Below are 15091 nucleotides of genomic sequence, written 5' to 3'. Positions count from 1 at the left end.
ATTGCTTCTAAAACTGGCATTACTGCTACAACTACTATTACTGGTGTTGTTGCTAATACTAATTCTTTTATAACAGCAGCAACAATACCACCACCACCACCACTACTACTACTGCTACTGCTACTACTACTACTAATGATGATGATGATGATGATGATAATAATAATAATAATTGTGGCAGGATCGTATTTTAGTCTGATTTGAATTTGTGAATGAATGCATAGCTAGTAATTGCATGGCATTAATCAACAAAATGGGAACCAAAAACGTTCACTTGTTACCTGGTATCATTCTGCAGTATCTTCCCTTCCTTTGAATGACTCATTGTATCCTTTGGCACGTGCACCAGGGTGGTTGAGTTACTGCTCAGTTCAAGCTGGCGCAGCTTGTTCCTGTGACTCACAACACTTGTGTCACGGTTGTTGGACACGTCAGGAGTATCCTTGGTTTGCTGTTTCTCTTTTGTATCTCGTGTGCCCTTTCGCCACACTGTTGAGGGAGGACATCGTTGTGCAGTAATGATAACTTGTGTTTTTGAGATAAGTCTTTATTCTAGCAGTTGTTTTTATTTCATTTTGTTTTATTTTATTTTATTTTATTTCTTTTCCCAGGTTCAATAAAGTTATTTTGTCTAATTCATTATTCATTTTATTTTATTTTATCTGATATTGAGTTTATTATATCTATCTGTTATCATTTTATTGTAAAGAAGTGTATAATATTTATTCATATTTTTTAGATTCCTTTGTTGTGATGAAAGGGAATGGTGTGAGTTGATTCCCACTGTTTTCAGAGATTTCTTGGCTGAGCAGTAAGATAATCCAGTCAGGTGATTTGGATAAATATTCATTTGCTCAGACTAAGCAAAATTACAACAATGAAATAAGACTATTCTCTCTATTCATTTGGTCTTTATAATCATCGAAACTGACAACAACAACAACAACAACAACAACAAAAAAAAAAAAAAAAGAAAAAAAAGATATCCCCGAAACAACTTAGGCTTAATGAACGTGGTTGCAGTCTTCCTGAATATTTGCTTTGTATGTGATAATGGTTATTGAAATGATGGTTGCATTCATCCATACAACTCTGCTGCAGTGGTGGAGCCATACAACCCTACCAATGTCTTTTGCTGCCCCAGCTAGGACCCCTTTGTCATATCATTTTAGTAATGCCGATAATCTTTGTGGTTTGCACTCTGATTAGTATTGTGTGTCTTGTCGTAATGCGTTGTTGTATAAGAACGGTCAGTTTCAGTTATGTCATATTTGTCAATTATCCACTAAAAGTAGTTCTTTATATGTTGTCTCATGAGTGTTGTGTGTGATCCAATGAGAAAATAAAGGGCAAAGTCCAAGCAGTGTATTCCGAGTGAGTGTCGTGTTACTGACAATGACCTCCTCTTGCATACTCTGCTTGGATTCCAAATCAACAAGGATCAATACACACAGCTACCCAGCAACAACGACAGAGAGATGACGAAAATCACTGTTCCTGGTGATAAGATATTGGAATGGGAAATGTTTGAAGTGTCTTGTACTGTCCATGTTGGTTGTGTATCATGGGCAGCTGTGGGTCACGTGGCCTGTGGTTACCAGAGACAAAGAGACAGGTGGACTGGGGCCAGAACTGGAATGGCATCTTGGGTGATGATGACGCAAAGCATCACATGTTGTTTTTTTCAAATAGTGTGGGCTGGTGCTCTGCATCGTTTTGACTGGTGGAGTGGGGCAGGAGGTCTTGTTGCAAAACTGGCGTGGCATCTTGGGGGATGAAGACGTAAACCATCACATGTTTCTTTTTGAAATTAGTGTGGGTTGGTGCTCTGCTTCGTTTTGATTGGTGGACTAGGTGGGCAGCAGTTCTAGGACCAAAGCTGTGTTTTCTTTCAAGTCTGACAAAGCAGGCTCTCCTTGTTCACTTTGTTGGTGATCTTCTTCTTCTTCTGCCACAAGATCAAAGCCATCCAGTTTGAGCTGGTCATCTTCTGTGTTGTTTTTCGGATCACACAGGTCCACGAACCACCAAGTCAAATAGGGTTCGATCACATCTGGAATAATTGAACCCCACCACCAGGAGTTCGTTGGGGCAGTCTTCCAACCTGTCGTTCAAACTGACCAGGAATGTGTTTGGCGGCGCACTGACGGGAGCAATAGCCGAGTGGTTTAACTCTCTCCATACGAACGGCGAAAGAGACGACGTTAACAGCGTTTCATCCCAATTACCATCATCAAAATATTGCAAGTGGAAGGCTTTTATACTGAATAGGTGAATGTTGACAAAGAATACCACAATTCTGACGTCGGAAGCTAAAGTTTGGGTCATTCAGACACCCACTGGACATCCGAGGGGTCTGTGTAGAGGAGAAGAGAGGACTGGCCGTACTGAGTGAGTTAAGCGTTGGACTTTCAATCGGAGGGTCCCGGGTACGAATCACCTGGTGGATAAAAGGTGGAGATTTTTCCGATCTCCCAGGTCAGCATATGTGCAGACCTGCTAGTGACTGAACCCCCTTCGTGTGTATACGCAAGCAGAAGATCAAATACGCACGTTAAAGATCCTGTAACTTATGTCAGTGTTCGGTGGGTTATAGAGACACGAAAATACCCAGCATGCATGAACCACGACAGAGTCATCGGCAAGTCGATGTTGGTCGTGTAACAGAAAGAAGAAGAAGACTACTGTAAATCAGTTCTTGGTGGTTGCTGGTTTGCATTGTAATTCATTCACGAACAAGCATGTGAACACACACACACACACACACACACACACACACACACACACACACACACACACACACACACACACACACACACACACACACATTCACAGCCAGCAGAAGTTGAACGAAGTCAGCAGAACGGAAGAGATTTATTTTGAGAGACGTATGATCTTGTTGAAAATATCTGTTTACTGGATATAATCCTATTTGACTGTTCAATAAACAAATCAAAACATGTCCATATTCCATATGGACTAAACGAGTCTAAAATATAGGCTACATGGTCCTATACATGCAAAAATTAAGGCGAGAGAACACACACACACACACACACACACACACACACACATAATTATATATATATATATATCCATATATAAACATTTTATTTGACATATATATATACATAATATATATATATATATATATATATATATATATATATATATATATATATATATATATATATTAGACATGGATAGCTCCAAAGCCATGGATGCCGTTCACCAAGAAGTTTGTTCCGAAATAGTTCAAGTGAGGAGAAAATTCAACCACTTCAGGGAGTTGGCGGAACTGTGATATAGGCATTCAGCATACAATGAGTTGATTTGACAAATGAGAAAACATGCTCAGTGTCAAACAGATACCAACAGATCAATAATACAAAAGAAGTTACAATATCTAATCCACCCCACAAGACCGTATGGACATCACAAAAATGCAAACCTGGTTGTGGATCTACAAAAATAAGAGCTGAAACGTATATAAAAGAAGGCAGATTCTAATCCACCCCAAAGAACAAGGTCGCATCGCCAACAGCGTGGTAGAAAAGGAAAATCTAGAACACAGAAGGCTTCCGCGCCACAAGTTTTCACTGACAAAGATTTTAAAGTTCTGGACCCAGTCATTCTAGCTGATGACTTCAAACTCACATTGGTTCAAATTTCAGTCTGCCGTCTCTCTGATGCCTTTATTCCCACACCAAATGAACCCCATGGATGTTAGCGATGCCCTGATAGGAACTCACAACTGGGCGGAAAGATTACGCTGGCACTGGCTGCACAAACAGAAGGAGAAACAGAAAGGAAATGTAGAAGATCTGGGAGATAGGCTCTCAACAAAAGATGAAGACACAGATAAAGACTTTATTAAGAGGCCTTGGTATCAAACAACAAAGAGACATGCACCCCGCTCAAATACAGCCCTTGAGTTATTCATTGAGAAGTGCACATCAGACTTCATTGCCAGAGAGAAAAGACGCAGAATCAAAGACAACATGACCTCAGGACAACAGCATGCTCTATGAGAACTACGGAAACTACCAGTGACAATGTGGCATGTAGGTTTGCTGACAAATCAGGCAACACTGTCATCACTCCTTCAATCACCGATATGTGTGACGGGACATTAAACAAAATTCCTCCTCCTTTGGAAAAAAACGACAGTTTGAACCTTGAGGAACTAAAAAAAACCTGATTACTATGACATTATTCCAGTTAACTCTACGGACAACACTTGCAGAGTTATCAAGACCTGGGCGGATAAGTGAAAGTCCCAAGGACACCTTAAAGAAGTCATAGTCAGGAAGTTCCAAGGACACCTTAAAGAAGTCATAGTCAGGAAGTCCCAAGGACATCTTAAAGAAGTCATAGTCAGGAAGTCCCAAGGACATCTTAAAGAAGTCATAGTCAGGAAGTCCCAAGGACACCTTAAAGAAGTCATAGTCAGGAAGACCCAAGGACACCTTAAAGAAGTCATAGTCAGGAAGTCCCAAGGACACCTTAAAGAAGTCATAGTCAGGAAGACCCAAGGACATCTGGAAGAAGTCATAGTCCGGAAGTCCCAAGGACATCTGGAAGAAGTCATAGTCAAATATGTGACTGACCTCGAGGAAGGGCCCAAGGACACCTTAAAGAAGTCATAGTCAGGAAGACCCAAGGACACCTTAAAGAAGTCATAGTCAGGAAGTCTCAAGGACACCTTAAAGAAGTCAGTCAGGAAGTTCCAAGGACACCTTAAAGAAGTCATAGTCAGGAAGACCCAAGGACATCTGGAAGAAGTCATAGTCAGGAAGTCCCAAGGACACCTGAAAGAAGTCATAGTCAGGAAGTCCCAAGGACACCTTAAAGAAGTCATAGTCAGGAAGACCCAAGGACATCTGGAAGAAGTCATAGTCCGGAAGTCCCAAGGACATCTGGAAGAAGTCATAGTCAAATATGTGACCGACCTCGAGGAAGGTCCCAAGGACACCTTAAAGAAGTCATAGTCAGGAAGACCCAAGGACACCTTAAAGAAGTCATAGTCAGGAAGTCCCAAGGACACCTTAAAGAAGTCATAGTCAGGAAGTTCCAAGGACACCTTAAAGAAGTCATAGTCAGGAGGTCCCAAAGACATCTGGAGGAAGTCATAGTCAGGAAGTCCCAAGGACATCTGGAAGAAGTCATAGTCAGGAAGTCCCAAGGACATCTGGAAGAAGTCATAGTCAGGAAGACCCAAGGACACCTTAAAGAAGTCATAGTCAGGAAGTCCCAAGGACATCTGGAAGAAGTCATAGTCAGGAAGTCCCAAGGACATCTGGAAGAAGTCATAGTCAGGAAGTCCCAAGGACATCTGGAAGAAGTCATAGTCAGGAAGACCCAAGGACACCTTAAAGAAGTCATAGTCAGGAAGACCCAAGGACACCTTAAAGAAGTCATAGTCAGGAAGACCCAAGGACACCTTAAAGAAGTCATAGTCAGGAAGTCCCAAGGACACCTTAAAGAAGTCATAGTCAGGAAGACCCAAGGACATCTGGAGGAAGTCATAGTCCGGAAGTCCCAAGGACATCTGGAAGAAGTCATAGTCAAATATGTGACTGACCTCGAGGAAGGTCCCAAGGACACCTTAAAGAAGTCATAGTCAGGAAGACCCAAGGACACCTTAAAGAAGTCATAGTCAGGAAGACCAAAGGACACCTTAAAGAAGTCATAGTCAGGAAGTCCCAAGGACACCTTAAAGAAGTCATAGTCAGGAAGTCCCAAGGACACCTTAAAGAAGTCAGTCAGGAAGTTCCAAGGACACCTTAAAGAAGTCATAGTCAGGATGACCCAAGGACACCTTAAAGAAGTCATAGTCAGGAAGTTCCAAGGACATCTGGAAGAAGTCATAGTCAGGAAGACCCAAGGACATCTGGAGGAAGTCATAGTCAGGAAGTCCCAAGGACATCTGGAAGAAGTCATAGTCAGGAAGACCCAAGGACACCTTAAAGAAGTCATAGTCAGGAAGTCCCAAGGACATCTGGAAGAAGTCATAGTCAGGAAGTTCCAAGGACACCTTAAAGAAGTCATAGTCAGGAAGTCCCAAGGACATCTGGAAGAAGTCATAGTCAGGAAGTCCCAAGGACACCTTAAAGAAGTCATAGTCAGGAAGTTCCAAGGACACCTTAAAGAAGTCATAGTCAGGAAGTTCCAAGGACACCTTAAAGAAGTCACAGTCAGGAAGTTCCAAGGACATCTGGAAGAAGTCATAGTCAGGAAGACCCAAGGACATCTGGAAGAAGTCATAGTCAGGAAGTTCCAAGGACATCTGGAAGAAGTCATAGTCAGGAAGACCCAAGGACATCTGGAAGAAGTCATAGTCAAATATGTAACCGACCTCGAGGAAACGAGACCTGGACATTGCAAATCCCTGATCAAAACACACAAAATAACACGTCTTTTGTTATCCGGATGTGGTACACCTACACAACATATCTCAAAAGTTGTGCAACAGGCCATGTCCCATCTGGTCTCACATCTACCGTACCAAGTGTTGGACAGCAAAGAATTTCTTGCTAAACTACTCTACATCAACGACGCAGTAGCCCCACTGCCTGAAAACGCTCGTCTTGCAGTGTGTGATGTTATTTCTCTATTCCCAAATGTCAACAACAAAATGGAAATACCTGCTACTCGCCAAATGTTAGAGAAGTACGCCAATCCATTGAATTTACCAACTCAGTGCATTATGGAGGCTCTGCAAATTTCACTGGATCACAACGCCTGTCAGTACACACTGCACGATCGGACAGCCACATTTGCTGCACCAAACCATGGAGCGGCAATGGGACCACCACATTCATGTGATTATGTGGACGCATTCATGGGGCAACTTGATGCCAAGCTGGTTGACACTTGTCCTGTACCACTTCTCTCGCCCCTCATCCCATCAGAGCAGCAGGATGACTTCAGGCATTTGGACTGGGGCAGGTGTGGGGATGACGGAATTACTATCCTGTTAGATCCTGCTCATGTTGGAATCTTTGAAAATCACTTACAGTCTCTCAACCCACCAAACATTTAGTGGACAGTATCATGCGGAAAAACGGCATCTTACCTTGACATTGGCTTGTCTATGCTTGAGGGAAAGATAGTGACTGATGTGTACAGCAAGAGTTCTCATGATTACCTCCCCCCAACTAGTTCTCATCCTCCTCCAGTGTTCAAGAGCCTCATTACAGGAGTGGGGACAAGACTACACATGATATGCAGTGAAGATGACCTGCTTGAGTGTAGAATTGATGAGTATGCCTGCTACTTTGCCTTGGCAGGTTGGAATTTTGACAAGGCAAAATCTGATCTGGTGAAAGGTGCCAGAAGAGACAGGAGAGAACTGCTGACTGTCACCAGAAACAAGAAACCAAAGAAACTGGCTTGGGTCACTACATATGATCCTTGATTCCCTTCCAAATCAGAAACCATCAGACGTAACACCCATTTACTCTATGCTGACCCCCAAAACAAAGTTGTTGTTTTTTTTAAACCTGATAATTGCAGCAGAGGACGCCGCAGAAACCTGGGCAGTATGTACAAACCCACTGTCCCCAGGCGGTTTGTGGTCCATGGCCCTGACAACATCCGAGGCTTCTTCAAATTGTAAAGCACTTCGCTGTGACACCTGCAGTCGTGGCCACTTCACAGACCATGTCATTTCTCCTTGGGATGGAAGGCGCTGGCAGATCAACCAACACCTCTCCTGCACCACACCAAACTCTATTGACCTGCAGACTTCACCCAGAGGCACAATATGTGGGATGCTCCTACGATCTTGAGAAGAGATGGGCAAACCACAAAAGCGACTGCAAACTGAGGAAAGGCACCAAGTGTTTGGTTGCTGCCCATGTTTCTTCCACCCCTCACCCTTCTGACGACAGCCTCAGCTTTTATTTTATTTTATTTTATTTTATTTTATTTTTTACATGTGACAGCGTTGGAGCAGGTCAACAAAGTGGAGGAGCTGAAAAGAAGAGAACTGTTCTAGATATGTAACCTTGGGACAGTTTTTGTTGGACTGAACACGAGAAGCGACATCCATGGGTTTTCAGTGTGAATCCTGAATTCGTGGAGTTACCAGTTCGCTTTGTCGTGGTGGTGGTTATACACCATCACTGAGATACAGTGAGAGAGAGAGAGAGAGAGAGAGAGAGAAAGAGAGAGAGAGATGTGATTATAGACAATTGAAGGAATATTTAGAACATGATATATTTACGTAGTAGATGTCATGTAATATCAAAAGAATGACGTATCTTTTCCGCATTCTGTTCTCTCTCTCTGTCTGTCTGTCTGTTTGTCTCTCTCTCTCTTCCTTAGTCCCCTCCCCCAACGCGCTTAGTCAGGCCTTGAGAAAAAAATAAAAAATATATAGAGAGAGATAAGCGTACATACATAAATAAATTAGATGAACAGACTATAAATAAATAAAAGAAACGAAACGACAGACGTATCCGACTATGAACACTAGAAGAAAAGAGGAGGCAACTGCTGCCACGACTATCTGGCCACTTGATTTTCTTTCATTAAAAAATATATATTTGTTTATTTGCGATTCACTGGGTATATGTGCAATCTACATCAATGGCCATTAAGATGTGTTGCACGAGCTGACATTGTGAAAAGCGTGTGCTGTATTTCCCTCGAATCAGTTTTTTTGATTGAAACACAGGAGCGTCATCAAAGTGTGTGTTGCTTTGTAGATGTACGGCATCTGCTTTAGCAGATGTGGTGTAGCGTACATGGATTTGTCCGAAAGCAGTGACGCTTCCTTGAGTAACTGAACTGAACTGTAAGTATAACACACATGCTTTTTTGACTCACTTGTGTAAACAAAGTGAGTCTATGTTTTAACCCGGTGTTAGATTGTGTGTGTGTGTGTGTGTGTGTGTGTGTGTGTGTGTGTCCGTGTGTCTGTATGTCCGTGGTAAACTTTAACATTGACATTTTCTCTGCAAAATAAAAAATAAACCTAATTATATACAAACTGCATTTACTGTTATATTTATATTTTTTGTATTCTCTAAACTTGGCACTTTGACCTCTTATTCTGACACAACAACAAGAGGAGTCATTATTATCATTTTTTTTTTTTTTTTTGTACAAACAGGAACTTCTTTTGCTAAGCATGGAATTTTTATTTATTTTGCAAACGTTTTGGTGCAGATAGTAAAAAAGGGAAATTACTCTGTAATTAATGCTAGGGGACTTAATTTATCACAAGTGAGTCTTGAAGGCCTTGCCTCTCTTGTTATTGTTTTAAACGCTGCCTTTTCAACCAGTAGATGTCACCAATCACCAGAGGAAGCCAACTGTTCTTGCATTTTGTTTCTTCATAAACAGGGTCCACATATCGACCTACTTGCGTCAGTCACAAATTCTTATTTGACTAGTTTTAATCTCTTCTTATGATCATAGCGCATGATCATTTTATGTTGGTGTTTACAACGAGCTCTGTGACTGCGCAAGTTAATTTCCGAGTGCATTTATTAGTAAAGTTTGTTTTTTTGTCGTTTTTTTTTAATTTGATTTGATTTGAATAAATAATCAACGAAACAACATAAAAGGCAAGGCGCTTACAGAGACATACACATACACGAAAACACACACACACAAACAAACAAACACACACACACACACACACACACACACACACACACACACACACACACACACAACAAAAATGTTTTAGATCTAGCACACTTGTATGTAATGCCCGAATTTTTTTTTTTTTTTAATCCCCTTTACATTCTCAGCACAAGACAAAACGCAGCATTTGTTTCAAACACAGGTAGAAAACTTAAGAACTTTCTCACCACCACGCGAACCACAGCAGGTGGACACACCGAATCATTCGTTTCTGTGATCCTCTCACGTGGGGGGGGCGGCGAAGGGGGCGGGGAGGGGTTGGGGGGGGGGGAGGAATTAGGAGTGGGGGGGTGGGTGGGAGGGTTCTTGTTTCTCTCCCCTTATTTTCCCGAGACTCTGAAACCAACCCGCCCCCCTCCTCCTCTCCCTCTCTCTCACACACTCTTTTTTTTCTTTTTCTTTTTTTTTAATTAATCTTTTTCTTCTTTTTTCTCTTCTTTGTGAGTGTGTGTGTGTGTGTGTGTGTTTGGTATTGCCCCACCACTTGCACCATCTCAGTGATAATTATTAGCCCCACGCCGTTCATTCCAAATAAAGCAAAAACCCGACTTCATCCGTCGCATGTCCAGAGCGGGAAGTCCACAGGGAAGGTAGTATTGATGTTATGGTCCGCCAGCAGGCCGCACGCCAGAGGAGACCTTGCACTGCTGCTGAGTCACTTTTTTGGTGGATCCCCTTACCCGTTTCTTCCGAGGCTTGGCTTTACGCCAGCTCTCCGTTCGGGGTTTGGGGATGAATCACTATGGCGATCAGCAGAGCTGCAAAAGGCCATTGAGTAAACCGATAACTAGACATGAATCACACACACACACACACACACACACACACACACACACACACAATCACACAGTCACACACACACCACTTCTGAACACACACACTATGGAAGTGTGACAGACAGATAGATAGATAGATAGACAGACAGACAGACAGACAGACAGACACATATAGATAGATAGATAGATAGATAGATAGACGCATACACGTACGAACAAACGAAAGAGGGTAAACTGCATGAAACATTGTACCATAGGGATTCGCATGGACATTTCTCACAGACAGGCAGACAGACAGACAGACGGACTGACTGCCAGACTGACTGACAGACAGACAGACAGACAGACAGCCAGACAGAGGCAAGCTGCATAAGAAGTGAGGCGCGTGGCATACATGCTAGAATTCTCTTCCCCTCTACTAGACCTTGAGTGGTGGTCTGGTTGCTAGCCTTTCGGATGAGACGGTAAACCAGGTCCCACGTGAGTAGCATGCACATCGCGCACGTAAAAGAACCCACAGAAACATGATAGTTGTCCCTGGCAAAAAAAAAAAAAAAAAAAAAAAAATCCTGAAGTGTGTGTGTGTGTGTGTGTGTGTGTGTGTGTGTGTGTGTGTGTGTGTGACCGAAGCCCTGACTGAATAACACTGGAACCGAATGACGAGCGCCTAAAAGCAGCTCTCAATTGACTCAACCCAGTTAGGTACGTAGGCAGCCTGTGTAAAACGCTTATAGCTTGGTCTCTGAAAAGGCAACGCCTTCCTTTTTGACTCACTTGTGTAAACAAAGTGAGTCTATGTTTTAACCCGGTGTTCGGTTGTCTCTGTGTGTGTGTGTGTGTGTGTGTGTGTGTGTGTTTGTGTCTGTGTGTGTGTCCGTGTGTCTGTGTGTCTGTGTGTCCGTGGTAAACTTTAAAATTGACATTTTCTCTGCAAATACTTTGTCAGTTGACACCAAATTTGGCATAAAAATAGGAAAAATTCAATTCTTTCCAGTCATCTTGTTTAAAACAATATCGCACCTCTGGGATGGGCACAAAAAAATTTAAAAAGAAGCCTAATTATATGCAAACTGCATTTACTGTTATATTTATATTTTTTGTATTCTCTAAACTTGGCACTTTGACCTCTTATTCTGACACAACAACTAGAGGAGTCATTATTATCATTTTTTGTTCCAACAGGAACTTCTTTTGCTAAGCATGGAATTTTTATTTAATTTGCAAACGTTTTGGTGCAGCGAGTAAAAAAGGGAAATTACTCTGTAATTAATGCTAGGGGACGTAATTTATCACAAGTGAGTCTTGAAGGCCTTGCCTCTCTTGTTTTACTCGTGGGTTTCGACTATCACGTTCACTCGTTCATATGAGTGGGCTTTCACGCGCCGTATGACTATGACCGTTTTTACCCCCGCCATGAAGGCAGTCATACTCCGTTTTCGGGAGGAATATTGGCGACATAACATCGATGGTTTACTGTGGACTGCCGGCACTGGGCCTGTGACAGACGAACCCGGGTGTGGCTGTGTATGTCTGGGGTGCCTGGAATGAGCGATTTGGGAGTAACGCCACTGACACGGGGCGGATGTTCGGGCAGAAAAAACAAAAAAAGAAAAAAAGAAAAAAAACAAATAAATGAATAAATAAGTAAACAAATAACTAGATAAATGAATAGATAACAAATGCATAAATAAATTCATAGATTAAGAAGAAGAAAATTTAAAACTGGTAAATGAATAGATAAATGAATCAATTGATAAATGAATAAATAAATACATAGATAAATACATTATCAGTCGATTGATATATAAATGAATAAACAAACAAACAAGCAAACAAATGAATGAACAAATCGGTTGATAAATGAATTCATAAACAAATAAATAGATAAGTAAACAGATAAATAGAATCTGTAAATAGATAAATGGTTGATAAATATCAATGAATAAACATCAACCTACCCAGGGTAAGGGAACAACCAATCATGTAGAACAGACCTTGGTACCCGATTAACCAACCAACCAACCAACCAACCAATCAATGATTAAACATCAACCTACCCACAGTGAGGGAACCACCAATCATGTAGAACAGACCACGGTACCCGATTAACCAACCAACCAACCAATCAATGAATGAATAAACATCAACCTACCCAGGGTAAGGGAAGAACCAATCATGTAGAACAGACCATGGTACCCGATTAACCAACCAACCAACCAATCAATGAATGAATAAACATCAACCTACCCAGGGTAAGGGAACAACCAATCATATAGAACAGACCTTGGTACCCGATTAACCAACCAACCAATCAATGATTAAACATCAACCTACCCACAGTGAGGGAACCATCAATCATGTACAACAGACCTTGGTACCCGATTAACCAATCAACCAATCAATGAATAAACATCAACCTACCCAGGGTAACGGAACAACCAATCATATAGAACAGGCCATGGTACCCGATTAACCAACCAACCAACCAACCAATCAATGATTAAACATCAACCTACCCAGGGTAAGGGAACAACCAATCATATAGAACAGACCTTGGTAACCGATTAACCAACCAATCAATCAATGAATAAACACCAACCGACCCAGGGTAAGAGAACCACTAATCATGTGGAACAGACCATGGTACCCGATTAACCAACCAACCAACCAATCAATGAATAAACACCAACTTACCCACAGTGAGGGAACCACCAATCATGTAGAACAGACCATGGTACCCGATTAACCAACCAACCAACCAACCAATCAATGATTAAACATCAACCTACCCAGGGTAAGGGAACCACCAATCATGTAGAACAGACCATGGTACCCGATTAACCAACCAACCAACCAATGAATGAATGAATAAACATCAACCTACCCAGGGTAAGGGAGCCACCGATCATGTAGAACAGACCTGGGTACCCGATTAACCAACCAACCAATGAATGAATGAATAAACATCAACCTACCCAGGGTAAGGGAACAATCAATCATATAGAACAGACCACGGTACCCGATTAACCAACCAACCAACCAATCAATCAATGATAAAACATCAACCTACCCACAGTGAGGGAACCACCAATCATGTAGAACAGACCATGGTACCCGATTAACCAACCAACCAACCAATCAATCAATGATAAAACATCAACCTACCCTGGCTAAGGGAACCACCGATCATGTAGAACAGACCTTGGTACCCGATTAACCAACCAACCAACCAATCAATGAATGAATAAACATCAACCTACCCAGGGTAAGGGAGCCACCAATCATATAGGACAGACCTTGGTACCCGATTAACCAACCAACCAACCAATGATCAAACATCAACCTACCCACAGTGAGGGAACCACCAATCATGTAGAACAGACCATGGTACCCGATTTACCAACCAACCAATCAATGATAAAACATCAACCCACCCAGGGTAAGGGAACAACCAATCATATAGAACAGACATTGGTACCCGATTAACCAACCAACCAACCAACCAACCAATCAATCAATGAATGAATAAACATCAACCTACCCAGGGTAAGGGAACAACCAATCATGTAGAACAGACCATGGTACCCGATTAACCAACCAACCAATCAATGATTAAACATCAACCTACCCACAGTGAGGGAACCACCAATCATGTAGAACAGACCATGGTACCCGATTAACCAACCAACCAACCAACCAACCAATCAATGATTAAACATCAACCTACCCAGGGTAAGGGAACCACCAATCATGTAGAACAGACCTTGGTACCCGATTAACCAACCAACCAATGAATGAATGAATAAACATCAACCTACCCAGGGTAAGGGAACAACCAATCATATAGAACAGACCACGGTACCCGATTAACCAACCAACCAACCAATCAATCAATGATAAAACATCAACCTACCCACAGTGAGGGAACCACCAATCATGTAGAAGAGACCTTGGTGTCCGATTAACCAACCAACCAACCAACCAATCAATGATAAAACATCAACCTACCCTGGCTAAGGGAACCACCAATCATGTAGAACAGACCTTGGTACCCGATTAACCAACCAACCAATGAATGAATGAATAAACATCAACCTACCCAGGGTAAGGGAACCACCAATCATGTAGAACAGACCTTGGTACCCGATTAACCAACCAACCAATGAATGAATGAATAAACATCAACCTACCCAGGGTAAGGGAACAACCAATCATATAGAACAGACCACGGTACCCGATTAACCAACCAACCAACCAATCAATCAATGATAAAACATCAACCTACCCACAGTGAGGGAACCACCAATCATGTAGAAGAGACCTTGGTACCCGATTAACCAACCAACCAACGAACCAACCAATCAATGATAAAACATCAACCTACCCTGGCTAAGGGAACCACCGATCATGTAGAACAGACCTTGGTACCCGATTAACCAACCAACCAACCAATCAATGAATGAATAAACATCAACCTACCCAGGGTAAGGGAGCCACTGATCATGTAGAACAGACCTTGGTACCCGATTAACCAACCAACCAATGAATGAATGAATAAACATCAACCTACCCAGGGTAAGGGAACAATCAATCATATAGAACAGACCACGGTACCCGATTAACCAACCAACCAACCAACCAATCAATGATTAAAC

General features: G+C 42.0%; 1 protein-coding gene across 1 annotated transcript in view; it reads right to left on the bottom strand.

Annotated features, from left to right (window-relative positions):
* Positions 1 to 10220: 10220 nt before the first annotated feature.
* LOC143277198 (apicoplast pyruvate carrier 1-like) overlaps positions 10221 to 15091 on the bottom strand; it is a 28881-nt gene continuing 24010 nt past the window's right edge. The window contains exon 11 of the mRNA XM_076581977.1: positions 10221 to 10418. Within this exon, the coding sequence (XP_076438092.1) occupies positions 10363 to 10418 (56 nt within the window). The 3' untranslated portion in view covers positions 10221 to 10362. The remainder of the gene's footprint in view (positions 10419 to 15091) is intronic.

Source organism: Babylonia areolata, chromosome 33 (genome assembly GCF_041734735.1).
Source record: "Babylonia areolata isolate BAREFJ2019XMU chromosome 33, ASM4173473v1, whole genome shotgun sequence".
Classification (NCBI taxonomy): domain Eukaryota; kingdom Metazoa; phylum Mollusca; class Gastropoda; order Neogastropoda; family Buccinidae; genus Babylonia; species Babylonia areolata.
The sequence above is the reverse complement of the archived record's forward strand: the minus strand, read 5'-3'. Positions and strand labels throughout refer to the sequence as shown.